The sequence below is a fragment of the Ctenocephalides felis genome, unplaced genomic scaffold (assembly GCF_003426905.1).
Source record: "Ctenocephalides felis isolate EL2017-DRISC unplaced genomic scaffold, ASM342690v1 CF-g0.4_SCAFFOLD_01666, whole genome shotgun sequence".
Taxonomy (NCBI): domain Eukaryota; kingdom Metazoa; phylum Arthropoda; class Insecta; order Siphonaptera; family Pulicidae; genus Ctenocephalides; species Ctenocephalides felis.
The window spans coordinates 1-22,228 of NW_020537820.1; the positions used below are offsets into that span (position 1 = coordinate 1).

General features: G+C 27.8%; 1 protein-coding gene across 1 annotated transcript; it reads right to left on the reverse strand.

Annotated features, from left to right (window-relative positions):
- Positions 1–16: 16 nt before the first annotated feature.
- On the reverse strand, positions 17–21,967 carry LOC113374285 (voltage-dependent calcium channel type A subunit alpha-1-like; the record flags this gene model as incomplete). The annotated part of the gene is made up of 13 exons (XM_026614402.1): positions 21,963–21,967; positions 20,381–20,542; positions 16,083–16,215; positions 13,280–13,419; positions 12,519–12,629; positions 9,835–9,935; positions 8,223–8,378; positions 6,645–6,865; positions 5,285–5,388; positions 4,944–5,059; positions 4,312–4,371; positions 3,919–4,029; positions 17–226 (listed from the first exon to the last, which is right to left on the reverse strand). Coding segments are annotated over exons 1-13 (1,630 nt in total), but the record flags the coding sequence as incomplete, so codon positions are not given.
- Positions 21,968–22,228: the final 261 nt, after the last annotated feature.

Genomic DNA, 22,228 nt, shown 5'->3' on the forward strand with positions numbered 1-22,228 from the left:
TATCATTATCACTTACATAAAAATTGCGTTAGCCATTCGGGCTGTCCGTAATGCTCGACGGCAACGCAGACTGTATTGAAAAACACTAACACTATGACGAACCAGTAGAACCACTGGGCTTTCACAGTTTTGCGAATCCAGAAACGAAATCGCTTTTCCGCCCGCCAAAAATCAGCGCATTTTCCGCGATCTCTGACGCTGCGGAGGTAACCAGACCTACCGAAACCTGCATCATAATAAAATTATTTAGTCAATTGGTCACAACAATATAGAAATAGTTAGTTCATTTCAGTAAAAACTAAATAATAATGATATTTGTTGTAAAAATATCCAGACGTTGATAATAAGATTGCGAACTAGTAATTTCAAAATTTGAAAAAAAATGCACATTTCGGAGAGATTGATTTAGATATAAAAATCAAAATTTGAAAAAAATGCACAAATGAATCTATTTGTTACTAATATATAAATTTGTGAAGCTTTTATAACAATTAGTTGATCATTCATATTACATTATTCGCCAAACAAAAGCTCATTCAAATGAAATATAATTAGAAATAAATTCATGTTTACAAGGTTAGTTAGAAGCTATTAAATATATGTAATTACATGTGTACAGAATGATAAGTTTTTCCATACAACTTGGTCAGAATATAGGTAACAAAACACGCCACAGGTGTGTGATAAAAAAACTAATATAAATAACTTGAAAAAAAAAATGATATATTATTTTATTGAAGAGAGACATAACGGTATATTGATATTTAAAACTGGAAATTTTGACCAAGAAATTTTTTGGACAAAAATGAACAATTTTTCATTAATATTCATCTGGATATTTTTATGATAATGTAAAACAAAAATTGCATGGTGTTAGTAATTTCATGACAAATGATAGTGATGGTTGTGAAAGTGATTTATTGAATTGAAAACTTCATTTAGTAATAAAGAAGTTTCTTTCAATTCATCTATGATGTGAGGTGCATTGTTATCATTAATGTTTTTATATTATGAATCCTGAACTTTCAAGTATAATTTGTATTAATTTACATTTGCTCAGAATATCATAGTATAAAAACAATTTACAAAAGCAGATATACACTACATTTCTTCCTAAACCTAAATTAGATTAACCTAGGTGATGCACTCGTAATCGCTATAGTAACATTCTCTCTAATAGATATTTTAGGAGCTAGAATGTCATTTCATTGAACAAAAATAATAAAATATTTATATTAAAAAGTGTTTATATTGAAAATTAATTTATACTTTCAAATTTGATATAAAGATAGAAAAAAAAATTATATGTGAAAACATTCTAGCCCTAACAATACACAATACTATTTTAATATGATTCATTAATATTCGATACTAGGCACTCAAATTTAATTCACAGTCAAGTCACAAAATGAAGCGATATTTTCTTACGTGATTCTATCTATATTTATTAAAATTTCTAGAATTATTTGCTTTTTAGCATTACACTATAGGAATGGGAAAATCTATTTACAAATACCCCAAAAGTAATGACGTTTAATTTAGTAAGCTGTATTACGTAATAACTATAAAAAAATTACTACAACTAATTGATGTACATGGATAAAAATTCAAATTATTAAATGTTTTCTATAAAATCTATAATAAACTATATTTGTAACATAATTGAAAAATGTTTAAAACGATAATTATTACTAATATATTAAAATAAATATGCAATATTGGTAATAGTATTTGAGATTACTGTAAAATCATAGTGAAGTTATAGTAGGCAATATATGTGAAGAAGTATAAAAAGTAGATATTATATCATTTAGTATGATGATGTTAGAAAACGACCAATTGGAATATCTTACGATGTTTTAGTTTATATTATTTTCACGTAAAGACTAGTTTACGTGAAAAGAAAGAAGAACATTGGGTCTTGGTTAATAGTGTTTCATATAGATAAAGTTTTCTTGTTCATTTGAATTTTGATGATTTAGGTAAGATATTTAGGTTGGTTTCAAATCTGTATATTATATATATTTTTTTAATCTTAGCACCTCGCAAAAAATTGTTAGTAGCAAGAATAAAGTTACTGATTTACTGCAGCAATAAGGTTTTACATCCATAGGAGAAAAGGTGGAATATAATAATTTCTTTGAACTTTCATTATCAGCTTCTAAGTTTATACTGCTCATCTTCAATAATAATTTTGCATACTCAAATCAAATTCGACACAGCCTTTAATTCTGCGGTAGTGTTTTTGTATCAAATAACAAAACGTACGTTTTAGGATTGGGTATTTATTTGTCAGAATCTTTCCGAACGTTATTAAATTTTGCACAAAGTTTTAATGTTTCAACTTTTAGTTGAAATAGTCCTAAGCAACCAAAAAAACAATAATACTGATAAACAGTAACAATTAGCAGTAATTTACACGCGGGTGTTCTGGCAGCCACCTACAGATGCTATGAAAAACTACGATTGCCATTGAGAAAAATAATTTAAATTAAATTTCAATTTAAATTTAATTTCAATTTAAATTTAAATTTAATTTAATTTAAATTTAAATTTAAATTAAATTAAATTTAAAGTAATTGCAATAATGCATGAACCGGTTAGCAAGATTGCTTTATGAAAATAGTAAAACAAAAATACTGAAATAGTTTAGTACATTTTACAAATATTTGCAGCCAATTTTGACCAGACTCAAAAATTCTTTCCCTCAAAAGCAACCGTAGTTAACTAAACAAATCCAAATAATATGTTCTCAATACGATTATATAGTTAGATATTTAGTGATGGTTTTTATATTACAGTTATTTAGAATGGTCATGATTTCATTCTATACCACTTGGTATAATCTGCGCAGCGTACCTTTCAGCTTTTTCGTCGGTGCTGAAAGAAACATTCATTTTTCACATTCAAAAATTGTGCACTGGTGATTGACATAAACATCATGATTGAAAATTAGAATGAGCCAAAAAAACATACATTGACAAAAAAATTCTATCTGTTGAATCATGAAAGTATTTCAAACAAATTTTATAAAACATGTTTCATAAAATCATAATTAACATTTTTTATCAGTTTTTTATTTCCTGATTCGACAGATAATATGAATTTTCAAAAGTTTTTAAAAAGTAGTAGAAAAAAATCTATTGATTGAGATGATTAATTAATTTTTGTGAAATAGTTAGAAAATATACCTATAGTTACTATTCTGAATGCAGAAAGATAAAGTTGTAATTTAAAATTAAGATAAGAGCATAGAGCATTTGCATTATATTTTTTATATAAAATTTTATTTGCATATCTCATATATTTTAAGAGAAAATTTAATGTAATCACTAAAATTTACTCCATGCTCCCTCAGAATATATAAAAATGTAAAGAATTTAAGTCGAGAATATCATACTAAATCTATAGATTATAAAAATATCACAAGGAGTTACATAAATATAACTATACTATAATATAATTTTCAATTAAGTAGATGTTTTCAAGCAAAATAAAAAAAAGAATATTTTTTTCTCAAATGTGTGGTTCGCTGATGATAAGCCTTGTATATTTTGGATGAAATTGAAGTTAGAAGCATCAATGACTTTGAAATATTATCATCACACTTGTTATCAAAAAGCTTAAGACCAAATCAACATGTAATTTTCCACAGAAAAAGTTAATTTTGAAGAATGTACGTATGCATACCAAACATTCAAAATATATTACGAGTGACTTGTGAATGAGCAAAAGTTATTTTACTAGATATATCTATCTGAAGTACTATTAATTCAAATAAGAGATTATGTAAAACTTTGACAAAAGTTTTAGCAATAGTAATTAATGTAACTCCTTTAAAGCTATTCCTTGCATATATTTATTTTAAGAAGAAAAAAAAGAAAAATAGTTACAATAAAATGTCAATCGTTATCTTACCGTCATCACCTTCAGCGCTTTCATCTTCAGGTTCTTCTTCTTCAGTGTCTGTGCTTTTACTTTTCCCTAGTTTCTTCATTTTTTTTCTTTTGGCTGCAGTTCTTCTTCGAGCTGAATTTATAAAAAAAATCATTAATAGACAGAATATATTTTAGTGGTAGTTCATAAAATTTGAGAAAATCAGCAATATTTCAATCGTAAATATCAACGAAAAAATTTTTGCCGGAAAAATCCTAAAATACGTGTCAAATGATTTTATGTATATCTATAAAAAAAATCTGTGGTCAAGAATGACCCAAATATATTATTAAATTGATATTTTTATATAAACTATTTTATATCAGTAAACTTTAGAACTAAATAATTAAAAAAGATCTCAAAAATAAAACTTACATTCCATTATGTGTATTTTTTCTTCTGATGTAGTACGTTCTTCAGCTAATATTACTTCCTCTGAAAATTAATAATATTTTGACAATAACTTCAAATTTGAACATGATCTTATTTATTAGTTACAATCCATGAAATGAATTGTTTAAAGTAGAATAGTATAATAATAGAGACTAGAGTAAAACAGTAGTGAACAATGTATCAAGTGTTCATTCAAAAAGTTTGTGATTAAAAAAAATTGGTATTGTAACTTTAAACAATTATGTTACATGTTTCTTTGAAAGGATTATGATGAACTTTGGGATTAAATCCGGTATCAATACTGGACATAAGAGATCTAAGAGAGACTAAGAATTGCTTCAAATATTGGAACTAAAATCGAAAACTAGGTGTTCGACGCAATTTTCTGTTTTCCTTCTGCCCAATAATTTCAACAGAATGTCTCAGATATCGATTGCAGAATACGGTTCTGTGGCTAAAATCATGACATGAAATAAATTTATTAATCAGAGCAGTGCTCCAATAACAAATACTACAAATTCAATTCTTCATATAATAAAAACATTTATTATTTATGCTTTATTATGGTTTATTTATGCTGATAGCTCTTGAAAACACTAGTAAAAATCACTCACCCGCTTTGCATATCCACTCCACGTAGCCGTTGAGTTCTCGTTCTAATTGCTGTTGCCTTCGTAATTTTAAAAATTCTTGTCGGTTCTCTACTTTTTCTCTTTCTTTTGCAAATTCACTACAAAATGTCATTGAAAAAAGTGTAAGACAAATAACTAGATATTTGTAGTATAATATTATTGGTCTAAATTTATACTCCAAGAAGTCCTTATTGCAAGGTTTAGAAATAACTGATAAAAATTTATTTTAAAATATTAATATATTTCTCACAATTAAGATATTGATAAATCTATAATTTATTATGTTTTCTTAAACTATTTTAAAATTAAAAATATGTACTTACCCGCTCAACACACCGAGAACTAGATTGAGCATAAAAAATGATCCCAGTACGATGAGCGGTACGAAGTATAGCCAATTCGCATTACTACCTAAGGCATCGTTCGTCTAGAAAAAGGAAAATGATTTAATTATTTTGTCAAGAACCAGAAATAGTATTTCTGAAATAATTATGAACAACATTTAATATATTTATAAATTAAAAAAAAACAAAATTTAAAAAAATCTTTATTCATTATTAATTCACATTAATTTACAAAATGTAACATTGCTGATTTCGAATAGTTTTGAATTTTTGAAACTATATTTTCTTTACGAAAAATCTTCTTTATGTTTGGTTATATTTTAAAAATTACATTCTTGTTCTTGAAATGCGCAAATAGATATTGCAAACAAATATCTCTATTATGAGATTTTTTTTCCTAAAATACATGAAAAAGTTCCTTAATTAAACTTCGTATCTGATATTATAGAGTAATCAAAACCAAACTAATTATGCAAAATGTCTGAGTCTGAAATATCTGCTGAAAATGGTTGTATATTATGTTTTTTTTAACATTTCAAATTCTTCTCATCAGCAGTTGGATGCGAGTAGCGAGAGATGTTATTTATTTGAAAATTGAATACTTAGGAGCCGATTCTGCCGTAAAATTGACAAATTTTATGGAAAGGCTATGTTACGTAGGACTTCTCATACAAAATAGTACGAAATACTGTCAATCCACGTATTTGATGTGCAGTTAAGCTTTTTATATAAGCAACCTAATCTAAATAAACAAATACCAAATAAACAGTTTGTATTAAGCCTGTTACGTAAACATCGGCTTATTTTACAGAAATAAGCCTGCTACGCAGAATCGGCTACTTAATCTTGAGAATTTGAAGATTAAATAATTCAAAAGTCTTAATGAATATTCCAAATTCGTCATAATTAAATGGTATGCACTTAAGAACTCTAAATGAACATACTGAAACAGAACAATTATTATTTGTCAGTGCCTTTTTGCTAATTTTTGATTATTTCATATTATACATATATACATTTAAAAACAATAACTCCCAAAGTATATATAAAACAAATTGGGTGTTGACTAATTGCTTAAAAAGTATAGGGTAATCCATTGAAAAATTGGAATTTATCGATAGCAAGTTGCCTGTAGGCCACACCGTACGGAATTCAAAGTTGCGATATATGGGAAAAACTAAGAATTTTGACACCTTTCTAATGATGTATAATACTTTATATATTTTCTTTACAGAAATATCTAAACCTAAACCGTAACATCACTAGATCACAAGGACCACTAGATGGACCACTAGATGGACCACCCGTTATAATCACAAAATATTGAAAATATTCTTACCCAGTACAGTATGTTCGTCCAGCCCTCCATGGTGATGCATTGGAAGACCGTCAGCATGGCGAAACCGATGTTATCGAAAGACGTGATCCCGAAATTTGGCCCCGTCCATTGCTCTATGCACGTGGAATCGTTCTGGCAGGCGTGCGCTCCGGACGGCCTCAGTCTGTCGTCGTTCTCAGGATGGCACGGAGTTTCCGTTTCGCCGTCCTTTATTATTTTAGCTAAAAAACGAAATAGATTCTTATCATCACATTAACAGATAGGTTCATTTTTTAGAATCAGTTTGCAAATAAATATTAACTGAAATCTAATTATTACCACCTATCATACCGTAAGATACCTGTACCATCAAATGCTATAGATATCTATAGATACTCATAAATCTAGTACCATTTCATTATTATTGTTTGCTTTTCAACTTACTATATAACTATAAAATGTACACCCTATAAATATTTTTTTGCTCGTAGTAACCCTTTAATTTATTATTTATACTCTATATTTTTACCTTGCGCCACATATTCTATCTTTATTATTTTTATTATATATTGTATTTCTATAATTGTCTCTTCTTCTCTATTATACCAAGGACTGAACTCGAGGCCCCACGTTGTAGCCCAACACTTTACCCATTACTCTCTTAGGTCCCCCAACTATATAATACTTTGGGAAGTCTGTTTTTTTCGCGGTATCTTCACTAATGAATTAGGTAATTAGTATTAAGGTGACGCGACGATACACGGAAAAAGACGACTGATCGTAGCGTCACGGTGGTCCAGTGGTTGAGTTAACTGACTGCCACGCAGAGAGCCCGGATTTGATACTCGGTAGGGATGGAAAAGTTTGCATTTAAGAAAAATTGAAGGGGTTGAATAATAATATTAGGCGTAAAAGGTATAAAGGGTGTGGTGAAAATAAAGTGTGTCATATAGTTAGTTATAAGTTAGAACAACATAGTATGGAATATTTAGGTATACATAAGCCTATACAAGTACACGTAATAAAACTTATGATGTAGGGGTTATAGTATAAGAATGGCAAATTCTTTTTATAGATATTATTTCTTTTATAGTAATATTTGTTACGACTTTAACTATATAAAATATTTCACACATACATACTTATTCCAATTTTGGTCTCATTAAAATTAGCCTGATTTTAACTTAGGTAGTTATTTTAACCTGATTTTTTTATGAAAACAAACTTCTCCTTCGGTTAAAAATAATGATGCAATGAAAACTTTGCCAGTAAACTGCTTATGCGGATTTCATACGAAAATACGTGTTAACAGCATTTTGCATAAACTTCCTGGCTTGATCAATGGGAGGTAAAATTTACCAGCTAATTGTTACGAAGGACTTTTTAAATTTGACTCAGTCCATTGTACTAAAATCTGATAAATTTTTATTATTGAACCACTTTTCTAGGCCTCTTATCATATAATGTGTTACCAAACTCGTAAACCTATCAGATTTCCCGCAAAATCTACCCTCCCAAAAATGGATAATAAGATTATATATATATATATATATATATATATATATATACATATATTTATTTATTTATTTTGAGACTTACTGATATCGGATATGCTGTAACAGCTCTTGTGCAACGCGCCCGAGTAAAACTCAAGGCCGATAATGGCGAAAATAACAATAGCGAATAATACAAGCAATCCGATCTGCAGCAGAGGGGCCATTGCCTTAATAATGGACTTCAACACCACCTGGAGACCTAGATGTTCGAACATAGGTATCAATAAGATATTCTAACTTGTTGTGAGATAAAGAAAATCACATTGTGTCTACTATGTTAGCTACAAACTTACAAACATTATATATTACCTCTAATAATTCTATAACTAAATTTCTAATTCATAATGTAAAAAATGAATAGTATTATCTAATTTTGGATAAATATTATATTCTAAACATTTACTTAAATCATTGTATACAAATCCATTACAAATTAGCTGCGTCTATTTATTTACAGAACAAGTAAATAAATACTAGATTTTTATTTAAATTCACTATTTGTAGCTTTGATAGCAGATTTTGCTCTATCTATGTATAAAGAGATCCAATTTAAAATCTCCAATGCATTTGTGGTTGAACTAATTTTCTCGGTGCTTTTTGATCAGCGTATAAAAACTAATTCTAAAATTTCACACATGTAGAATATTTTCATTCTGCTATAAACAGAGTAATCTGTAGAATTGCACGAATTAAATGGATATAGACTAGTACCATTTGTCTCGTGTGCTTTTGTAAGTATTTTAATAGTTGTTACTCCTAAAATTATATTTTCAAGACACGAGTTTAAACAAAAATTATTTCCAAGCTTTTTCACATTAGAACCCTAAATAGTTTGAATAAAAAACTTGAGTAATAAGTAATTTCATAATTTCATAATGTTATAATCGAAATAAAATAATTATTCATATTTATTTATATAGGAACCAATTACATATGCTTTTAAGAATTCACACGTGAACAAAATATTAGGGATTATAACTTTTCAAAAAAAAAAAAAAATAACGTTACTTGAAATTTTTTTTAACCGTATATACTATAAGTATAAGTTGGATGTGCTGTCCAAAAACGTAACTGTTTTATTTAGGTATATTTAAGTTGATTTATACATTTTCACACAAAAATTCATAGGAAACTTTAATGTTTCTATGTCTGACACTAAACAAAAACTTTTATAATTCGAACATTCATGTAGTTTTTTTATTAACCAAATGAATTATGGAAGAATTCATTGTAATACTTCTATTTGTAACATTAGAATATGAAATAAAACGCTTAAATTAATTTTGGCTTAATATGTGATAAAAAACGAGTCACATAAGTATAACAATATATAAAATAGCAATAAGAAACGTCAAATTTGATAAATATTAAAAAACAGTCCTAATTAATAAATCACGCCTAATTAATAGTTTTGGAATACCCAACTTCAAATGATACAAAAAACTTTAAATATGGTCCAAAGCACTAGAAATGTAGCCGAAATAAAACCATGTAATAGACCGTGATATAAAAAATATTCTTTGAAAGATACCATTAGTAACTTTTTTGTCTAAATTCGTGAATTTTTTCACTTATTCGTAATAAAATGCAATTTATTTTTACTTACGTTAGTTTTCAATGACACAAAAACTATTCAATTGCCTAATGATACTCACTCGGTATACCGGACACGAGTTTCAGTGGCCGAAGCACCCGGATGGCCCGCAACGTCCGCAGATCGACTTTTTCGTGAGTGTCCACGAACTGCGTGACGAACCTGCGGGTCAAAAACAAGCGCGTCTACGCTACAGAAACGGCCACTACTCGATATCGAATTCTAATTATTCTACATATACAACTACGTAATATTCATAATAAATATTCGGGTATAAATACATATTATGTTAGTATGATTCTAGGAACTAAAGCACTACATAGTATTCTTATGTAAACTAAAATTTCTATGGGCAGTTTTTATCTAATAATTTATATCTGCAAATAAAATTTGATGTTATTAGATTAGTAGATATAATTTGTTTATACAGAAGTGTATATTATATACTATGTGTATATTATGTAGTATCATGGTGTCTTTGGAATGTTGCTGAAGTAATTAACAGCGAATTGAAAACCGAGGCACATGACAAAATACAAAACCAGAAATTTTCAAAGTAGATCAATAAATTTCAAAAACAAGAGAAAATAGACCAATTTTCGAGTGCACTCTTATGGACCGATTCTGCGCATAACAGAGAAATGTTACGGCATGGCTATGTTATGCTCCGACTCCCCATACATTATGCGAATGAATCATACTGAATGCTGTCAAAATATCATGTATTTGCTGTTCATTCCGGCGTTTTAAACATAAACTGCAATGTCACTCGTATGTTACCTAAGAGAAATCAGAAACACACACTTATCTAACATCGTTTTTTTGACATTTGTGCGGCTTTTAGGTTATGTTTTGTATGAGAAAACCTGAGAAATTCGCCTGACTGAACACCAACCGCATAACTTTTGTCTATATTACTATGGAAAATTCTTCATAACATGAACTTATCATAACATTGCGGCAGAATCGGTCCCTTAATAGTTTTTATAGCATCTATCATACTCACTGAAATTTCAAAATTTTGAAATAATAATTAAAATATTTCACAAAAAATAAGCGAATTACGAACATCATATGCAGTACATTATTACACATTTAAAATACGTAAAATATAGCGATAATTATACGTTAAGAACAATATATTTTATACTGGTACTGAGTAAATAAAACCAATACTAGAGGTATTGGTTAATATTCACCTACAATATCATGAAACTAAAATTATTTGATAAGATATAATTTCAATAATAACTCAATCGTAAAAATTGTGGAGAGTTTTATACTATGAAAAATAAATGGACAAAAAATTGAAAACCGAGGTACATGACATAAAATACAAAACCAGTAATTTTAAAAGTAGAGTAATAAATTTCGAAAACAAAAGAAAAGGATTGTAAAAATATGGTTCACATCATGGGCCTATTTTCGAGTGCACTCTTAATAGTATCTATAGCATCTATAATACTCACTCAAATTTCAAAATTTTGAAATAATAATTGAAATATTTCACAAAAGATAAACGATTCACGAACATCGAAATCTATACATTCTTACAAATATAAAATAAAATAAGTATTTAAAATAAAATTTTAAATTTAAAGTAAGTAAATATACGTAAAGAGCAATACATTTTATACTGATACCGAGCAAATGAAACCAATACTATTAATTGTATTCACCTACTATAATAACCAATACTATTGATTGGTATTGATTAATATTCACCTACAATATTATGAAACCAAAATTATTTGATAAATTATAATTTCAATAATAACTCAATCGTAAAAAAGTCATAAAGAGTTTTGTATTTAAAAAAATTGAATTTTGATTAAAAAAACTGTAGTTGACGATATATTTGGTCAAATTCAAGAACTAAGATCGTTGTTGTACGGTTTTGTGTTGTGTATGATATATAAATACACTGATCTAATATCTACAGCAATAAATTATTAATTTTACGTTGAGCTGAACTAGAAAAAATTATCATTATTGGCACTAATGGTCCGATTTTGGCGAGAAATAGACAAATTTTAGAGCAAGGCTATATTATGTAGCACCTCTTATACAAAATAATACTAAATACTGTCCAAATGCTATGTGATTGCTGTGCAGTCAGTTGTTTTAGATAAAAAACCAAACTTAGAAAGCGCACAAACGCCAAACAAATAATTTTATCATTAGTGATGTGACATAATAACAAATGAATAAAGTTACATTTAATGTGTAAAACACCTGACTGCACAACAAATACATAACATTTTCACAGTTTTCAGTACCACTTTATATGCAAGTCCTTACGTAACATAGCCTTGCCATAACATTGGTCCATTTTACGACAGAATCGGCCCCTAAATACATAATGTTTTATTCTACATTATAAAACATAATGTTTATTTAGAAAATACTATAAAAATATTATGTTATCCACTAGAAAACTATGTTAAATAATTCTAGATATCTAAATTGAACATAAAGCTAAAATGTATGTTCAACTTTATCTTCAAGTGTATAATATTCACTATCAGTTGGGCCAGCCAATTTACCTAAGTTAATATCAACTAAAGAGATTCATAATTATCAAGTTAGCCTAAAAGGAGCATCTTCCTGCTGACGAAAGTCCTACAATTTACAGCTACTACGAAGTCTCCGCTAATTGAATAAGTCAGCTATTCCTCAGCATATGAATATAGTATAGGAGGATCCACTACAGAGAACAATGTATATGTTATTAATAAGGATCGCGCAATCTTACTTGGTATGCGGGAAACTAATTTGAGGGGGCGCAGCACACGGAAAGATCTCAGCATCCTCAGGTCCACTTCGACGTTGCTCTCGAAAAATATTGTCATCGATCTAATCACCAGAATTATATACCATCTACATAGCATTTCACATATTACACGGTGATCACATTCATTCTTCACCCATAGATGTATTTGGAAAATTATTATATTCATTCCTCCCAAAATTGCACAAAAACCCAAACAAACATGTACTATTCCTTATGCCAACAACAATATGAAGTGAATTTTGAAAATTAAATTTTTTTTTTAGCGACAAATGAATTAAAAGTGAAAATTCGTGTCATTTTTTATTGAAAATTCGACGCTTTGCAAAATTTTGAAATTTTTTCATGCTATTTCTATACATAACTTTGATTGAATTGCGCTCTATCTAAAAGACAATATTAGGAGCTAAAACTTTCAGAGAATTGTTTTTATCAATTTGGAATCATTTGAGCCCTTGGAAGCAAGGAAATCCGAAAATGTCCATATTAAGGACCACCCTAATATATATATATATATATATATATATATATCTATATATACATATAATATTTTTTTTTACTTAAGCCATAATCTATTTCTGTTTCAAAAAGAAACATAAGTTTAAGAATTCATTCAACATTCACCCTCACTTCACAACATTTTGCTATGAATATTTCATTTTCATATGATGATTAAAAATAGAATTGCTACAGAATAATGCAAAAGTCAACTTACCCTGTTACTACAACGAAGAAATCCATAATGTTCCAAATGTTTCTAAGATATGAACCCTTGTGTAAAACAAAACCTAACGCTAATATTTTCAAAGATGCTTCTACGAAGAAAATTCCTAAAAAGTATACTTCTGTCTTTTCCTGAAAATAAGAAAAAATATTAATAGTAATAAATATTTAATAATAATTTTTTATAGTTTTCCGATATATATATATATATACTATTTTGAATTCTTAATATTACAATTAAAACTGACATTAACGTTTTACGAAGTTGTTTAGTTCACGTAAATTATGGTCATTTTTTAGAAATTGAAAGCACTTACGATGTCTAAGCTTGCTTTATAATTTATATTGTTCAATATCAAATATAATACAGTAACGTTTAAATAAAATATTATACGATTATAAGAAATATAATATAAATCGTCAAGCTCCAACATGATTAAAATGTTGGTAATTATGTGAGTAGTCAAATTTTTAAAATAAAATATTAAAAATATTATGCAAAATCCTTTGAAGTAATTAAATCTTCATCATTATCAAAAATATAATATAATAGATACATTTTATGTTACCACATTTATTTAATGGCGAGTGATAGCATTGGATTGTTAAAGATTATAAGTAATTATTAAATTGAATTATTTTTATTAATTTAAATTAAAATAATAAGTCGATATTTTTAAATATGTAACTGTGTTCAGCACGATTATATACATGTCCTAACAATGTTATACATGAAAATATATTTTCAAAATAATATATTACTGTATTATAAAAATCACTAAGACTTTTTATTCCGTTTAACACTTGAGATTTAGATTTCATAATAATTGGTACTTATATAACTTATACAATATCATTCATAATTTTATAGAAGAATTGAATTATTTTACCTATAGGTATTTTTATTTATATTAAAATATTACATTATAAAATAAATTGTAAAAGCAAGCATTATAAAAAACGACAGTTCTTTCTAGAAAAATTTTATGTGTAGCTCAATCAGAATTTTAAATATTTTATTTTACTTACTATGTTTGAGAATGGAAATACAATGTAATCTTGTAAAATTTTTGTTACACAGATCAAGAACCATATTGTACACAAAAAATAGTTTCATTCTATATAAAAATATATATTCACATAGCGAACTGCTAATTTAATAACATTTACAAAAATATGACTATTAAAATTGTATTGAATGAATATTCATATCAAATTCTTTTCCCAAGATTAAAAATAAAATTGATACAATTGATATAGGTTATGTGAATCACGTGTTGATGAGTGAATAAAATTTAAAGCTTTAAATTTAGTACAGAAGAAAGCTTTTAGTTTAGTACAGAAGAATTTTAAAAGTTTTAATCAACGATTTATATTAAGTTACGCTTTGAAATTCCATGTTTTTTTAATTGCTTCAGCTTGCAATAAACATCAAGTAACACTGTGTGATTTATAGTTTGAATAATAAAAAATAAAGGGTAGCAGGTTCATTAAAGTACTTTCGAATAGATAATATACATAACTAAAAAGGTTTGAGCATTGTGATTTTCCTTTCCTCCTTTTTTGTCACAATTATGACATAATTTTTATATTCATTTAGAACTTATTATTTTACGTTTACAAAATCAGATACAATGATGGGTAAACTACGGGTAAATATTCTAACGAAGTAAAAAATGTTATATACATATTTATATTTATTGAAATATATGTTTTTAAAATGACAAAAAATAATGGAACATTGTGTTATTTAAGCATGTGTTTTTCTTGTTATATTTTCAAAAATAATTTTTTGTGAAGGTATAATGAATTTATTTACAAAGGCAGAAAATAAACTTCTTCATTTTGAGTTGATTAAAAAATGTATAAATATATAATAAATAAAATATATTTATTTTTGTTTGTTAATTATCAATAGTTCCTGAAGAAGAGAACATGCCACATCCCCGAACTTGAATGAATATTTTTGAAAAATGAAATGAATATTTTTTTGAAGATTAAGAGAAAGTTTTTAGCTCAGAAAATTAAAACTGTTTATATATTCATATAAAGCACGTTATGTATACGTATATTATGAAATAATTACCTATTATAATTTTTATTTTGTTTAAATTGTCATATTTATGTACATTTTTTCCACAATTTCAATCATTTGATATAAAAAAATCCACCATTTTCTGCTTTTTTCAAACATATTGTTTGCTTAAATCTTATGTCCTGACAGATGTCCTGAAGATGAAATGTACCTAGTTCTAAATAAAAAAAGAAATGGTGTTTTAAAAATCTTTTTTGTTATTTATTACTTTTTAGATTCTTTGTTCGAAGCTCTACAAAATAAAATAATTAACATTCACAACGGATTTATACTCGCTTTATTCATTTTATTATTATTAAAACAATAATTATTTATATCACTTTTGCCCTAGGGCAGTACCACCCTTTATTAGTTATATCATTCATAAAAAACTCTTTACCACCCTTTATTGATTATATCATTCATGAGAAACGCTTTGATTTTTTTCAAAATTTATAAAATTGTCTGAAATTTAATAGTTTTAAGAAATTTTTGTTTCAATTATGGATTTAATTATGTATATAAAATATAAATTGCATTTGTATAAAAATGTATATAATTTGTTGATTGTAAAACATCATGATATAAAAATGACCAGTCATTTTGTTTCTGTCTCCAAAATCTCAAGCTTGCTAGATTCCCCACATAATCAATAGTAGTTTTTTTCGCAATTTATGAATGAATAAATAATGTAATAGTGAGAGAGGTTTTAGATATTTACCAGTTTCTGTGCGAGTACTGTCTTGTCCGAGTACGGCAGATGCTCCTCCAGCGCGAGTACGAAGCAGTTGGCGATGATTGTCATTAGCACCGCGTACTCGAACGGCGGCCATTCGATTATGAACCGCGTATACCTAGAAATAATAACAACAAAGTCAGAATTAAAATATATCAAGAAGAAATAAAATTTTTTCAACAAAATACACAAATTGATACATGGTTTGCATAGCATGGAATCATTATCAGTCAGTACATTTTTTTTAATTTATTGGCATTCACATTACATTGCATTTTTTTTTAAATTACGTCATTAACTTCTTCAATGAAGAGTTACTGTCATCGCATACACTTAAGAGTTGTGAAAGTCAGTTGTGAAAATCAGTTTATTCTGAGTTTTCTACTTGGCTGTAATAAAAAAGTAAAAGCTTTTCTGTGTGCATATGAAAATTTGACCTTTGAATGTAGTAGAAGGTAGCAAGAAGGTAGATTGATATTGGGCCTTAGTTTTAAATTTGTTTTTATTTTTTTTATTCGTTATCTACATTTTTTAAAGCTTATGAAAGCATTTAGTGATTTTGATTTTCATTAATTTTGGTGGAATTGCAAACTTTTAGCTTTCAGATTTGGAGGATTGAATTGTAGCACGCCAGCCAATCTGTTAGTTTCACTTTTTTTAAAGATAAAACCTGTTTTCGCGACTATGATTCAAAAATATCGTTTCCTGTTGGCTTTTGCTTGAAAAGTTATATTGGAATAAAACATCGATATTGTAGTGAATAAGGTATGAATTAAAGAAATGCTCGTAATATGCTTTGAGAAATATCATTTCTTTAAGGGTATTTTAATAGAAATGATGAGTTGAACACAATTATAACTTTATGTTTTAATTAAATTATAAAAAACTATAATTTCTAATACATAAAATCATCATCGATAATCTATATAAATCAAGAACTACAAAAATCAATAAAACATCTAGCAGAAATATAAGAATTTATAATATAAATTTTTATATGAATATCTAGAATCTTTTTCAGTAATCTATAGAAATTATATATTACCCTAGGCAATTGATAATTAGAGAAAAGTATAGAAATCCCAAGAACTTAGTTTGAATTGGCACTAATTAATAAATAGTTTAAATAAATCTTAAGGAACTAAATTATGACGTTAAAAACAACATCTAAATTTTGATCCCAGATTGAAACTGTACACATCTAAATATATGTTAAGATCAGTAAACTCTGATCCTAATTCATGCTAGAGGCTAGATCGTGCCCAAAGGGTCTCTGGGTATAAAAGTCCACCGATATCTCAAAACCAAGTAAAGTTAGGATTTTTTAACAAGAATTTTTGAAAGTAGAGGAAAAAACATTTATAACCAGCCATCATCTTGATTCTTACGATGTCATTATCGCGAGATAAATAGCAATGATTGAAAATCCATAATAAGTGTTTTCTGTCGTCAGTCTTTTTTAGGTTGGGAGCATTTGTACACGAAACATTAATATTTTAGTTATATCTACATTATTTAAATGTTTTATAAGATGAGTTAAATACAACAGTTTAATTTATATTTCTTCTATAAAAGCCTAAATATGGGTGGGGTAAAAAAGACCATTTGAGCCTTTACCATGGCAAATTTGTGTAAAATACAAAATAATAACTATAAAAGTATATTATTTCAAGAAAAGCTATTCTACAAGATATTGGTTGAATAAATAGTTATTCCAACTCTGCTGATGAATAAATCCAAGTGAAAATAAATTGTTCACTTGTTGATCTATAACAATTTTGACAAACAACTACAAATCTAACTATGACAAACAAACAACTACAATCTTGAGAATTTACACCGAATTGATATTAAAAGTGCAAATTATTACAAAATAATCGAAAATTATCATCTATCACAGTTCATACGGGCTCATCATATTTGCAAATCAGATCACGAATTTATCGCGCGATTAGTTCCATAAAGCGCGCGATGTTGAAAGCTCAAAATCTCCCCAAGAGCTTTTGCATCGCCATTCCCAGTAGAACGAGTATATGTAGTATGAGCGCAGGCGACGGAACGCCAGAAATGCCAAAGTATTCGACAATGCGGGAATTCGGAATACGTTTTGAAATTTAATGTGCACGACTATAAACCATTCGTGGAGCTTCTAATATAAGTACACTGGAATAATGGGTTAACTAATTCTTAAAATTGCATCAGAATATATAATGAAACTAAAATGCAGAATATGTCCAATGAAATCGAAATAGAGATAAACATAGATAAAACATAATTTGGAAATAAGGAGTATATTAAAATACCTCGAAGGGGTTACTAGAAATACTCTTGAATTAATTAATAAAATGATTTTATAAAAAATACAGTTTTGGTATAAAAATATTATTCACTATTCAGATATAAAGCAAGATCTTAAATATTAGATCTTATAGTACTAATATTTAATTCCAGGGTATAAATTAGAGATAGACTTTTATTATATCCAAAGCCGGATTTGTTAGAATTTGACTCCGCTTCAGAGAGGAGTTATAACCACTTAACAACTCCACATCTCCGACAACTTTGAAACATAATACTTGACACATATGTATTCTCTAGTGTGTTGTTAACATATCTAAGCATTTAAGACTTTGGACATAGTTTACAAATAGTTCAAACACTTTTGTTAATTTCTTTATAATACTTATTTTATTATTTCATTATAATTATTATTTTATGCATTTCAACATGAAAATACAAAATGAAAATATAAAATAGCATTATTTTGTGACATTATATACCTGGAAAGTCCTAAAACGGGCTGTGAGACGAGAAAAAGACCACTCCTTTCGACCCAAATCTTTGCATTAGTACAAAATTTCAAGCAAATATCTGCACATGTTAACAGATTTAATACCAGTTTAGGGAAGTCGGATATGACAAATCCTGTGAGACAACTCCACTCGGATTCACTCCGAAAGAGGAATTGTATCGAAGTGATAACTCCGGAGTGAGTTACCCATCTCTAGTATAAATATTTAGTATACTTTTCATTAAATTTATTTATCAGCTTTATTATAAAGCTCGACTATGATATGAGCCTCATAAATTTTCGAATGTAAAGCACCACCCCACTTATTGTTAAACCAATAACATAGCATTATCTTGTGCAGCAATAAATCTTAATATATTTTAAAACTGCGTGTAAGTGTCATTAATCTACTTTTGTATTAACGAAGCAATGGTCAATGATTTGGCCAAAATTTACAAGATAACAGTACAAATAACACGAGATTTCTTACTGAAGAAATTGAACTAAAGCACATTTACAGTTAGAGGATAACCTCATAGAACTTCAAGGTTCTGATTGTTTATATATTCAATAAAAATAATTATGAGTTCAATCCTAATTGGAATGGTTAGAATTTATAAATTTATTTATATAATAAATATCAGTATTATGTATTTTAAAAGGATGCATTCATCGTGGATAACACATTTATAAGCTTAAACATCGCAGGAGTAATTGTAACTGTGCAATATGCTTACTTATTATAAATTTCTATATATATTTGGGTTGATATTACTTATATGGAAATCTTTGTCTAAAGTATGAACTGCCTTTCAGTTTTAAATCCCAATCCAGTGAATTCTGATATCTAATCTACCGTTTTAATCCTTAATCGTAAATAATAAGAACCTTTCCTAACATGGGCAGTAAGAACTTCAATGAAACTTCAAGCAAAGGTTTGATTTATCAAACAATTAAAACTTAAATATCGGATACGAACTAGTAAAAAATGCAAATTAACCAAATTCTACTCATTCTACTCATTATACTCAGTTAATAATACAGCTTTGCACATTAGCAATATTTTTTATTAAAAGACTTTGTATCTATCGACTATCTTATTTAGATTATTTAAAATATTACCTTGCAATTGTACGAAAATTTAATACAAAATATTTTATTCGCGATGGAAAATAAAATATGTGGCTAGAAAGAGTATAGAGGAGTGCAAAAACAATATCCCAAACTTTGCAAAAAGAAAGAATTAGTATTATAATTTACAGTAATATTACGATCATAATTTTCGCCAACTCGTTTTATGCAAATGTTCATAAATTAGACGTTAATTTTAATTAAAAATCATCTTGTACTCTATTTTAATAGATTTATTCAAATCTAGATTTAATTATTGAAACGCTGCTTTTAACTTGCTGCAAATACCTACATCCACATTGTAAATTTGCTTTATAAAGCTGTTTTTTCTAAATTCTTTAAATTGATATAGATCATTTACCTTCGTATAGGGTTCTCCTCGGACAGCAAGAAGAGGGAGCTGGGCCCCCCTCTCGCGGCCGCGCCCCCCTGGTGATGCTGGTGTCCCCCCATTCTATCAGCTGCGCCCGCACCGGCTGCGCCCTGGCCCCCGGCTAAGGCAGCCTCCTGTGCAGCGGCCAACCTGGACAATCAAATAGAATTAATTTCTCAAAGAAATAATAAACCTAAAGGATAGAAAAATAAACTTCATATTATCATTTTCAACATCTTCATTATTTTATTATTCTTGATATTTATTTGATTTGATTTACTTGATTACTTTTATATTTGATTTAAATATTAAAATAATAGTCTGGAAGGATGATTGAAAAGATTTTAGATGCAGATTTCAATTGTGTACTATTCTTAATTGATACTATTTTTTACGGATTGATTATGGAAGAGGACATTACACAGCAAGAATTTTTAATTTAATTCAAAATATATAAATCAATAATTATAAATGTGTACATAACACATCCAATTTCGTTCGGATTTCTACCCATATAATAGGTATATCATCCCTCATATCTGTTCTATCAATCCAATAACAAGTGTTTTAATATAAAAGGTGTGATACAATTGTGTGGTTACAATTTAATAAAAAAGGAGGAAAGAAAATTTTTCCAAAAACCCACATAACAAAACAAAAGATTTATTCGCTCGGAAGAAAATCAGTGAGGAGCCAAGTATCATCTGCTGCTATGGTCGATCAGGATATATATACAGCAAGATAAATCTTTAATTCATATATAAAAAATTCATAGTTGGTGATTTATGAATTATTATCTCTCAATACTGATTGAGAGATAATATTGTATTAAAAATCCATTGACTCGATTTTTTTACCCCCACCCATAAGCAACCAAAAATCATTTAGTTCTTATGATCTGTATCATATAATATAAATAAAAGCTCAGGGTTAATTTATATACTACTTCAAAATAACAAATTACAAGGTTTTAAATGTTTATCTTATATAGATATAGAATTTGTTTTATTATATTAGGGAGGAAACTGTTAAGTTAAAAGTAAGCACGGTATACTAATAAATACTTATAAAAGTGCTTTTCAGCTAAAGTGGTTTCAATTGAATTTTTAGGTATTCTGACGTACTCCAAATGCAAAATACATTGTTATTGGATAGTAAGTAGGTTAGATGCCCATAAGTAAAAAGAGTTTTTGTGTTCATTGGCATTCATCGAATGATGGAAAATCAAAAGGAAATTTTGTGTCATAGTTTATAATTTCAGATTTTTTCAATTCTACAAAGTTAAGAGACAATTTAAATTCACGAAAAGTTACGAGATGTTTATGGTGACAAAGCTTCATCAATCCATAGTATCAAATTGGTCTACCGAATTTTGTTCAAGTGATCTTTCACTTGAAGATGAATATCGCTTCGGTCATCCAGTTGGAGTTGATTAAAAAGGATTTGTTGGGTGATTAAAAAGGATTTGTTCATTATGAACTATTATTACTGATGCTTAAATTAAACAACTAACAAAATTAATGAAGTTGAAAAGGTGTGTCTAACTTGGCAAATGATAATGGTGATTTACCCCATTGCCAATAATGACCACATTTTTTTTAATTTATTCGAATGGATCTATTAATCTTATACATCTCAGACAGACGGAATTTTCTGGTATGAAAGATCATACAAAACATCTATACAACAGAATAGTATGTATCGAGATTTCTTTGTAATATTGTTTTAACTTAATTTCAAATTTATTGGTCTTTTATTACTGGTCATTTTAATTTCTTTCAAAGCTCTTTCAAAGAATAATTTCTTTACACCTCCATATAGTGTTCCGCAGAGTAT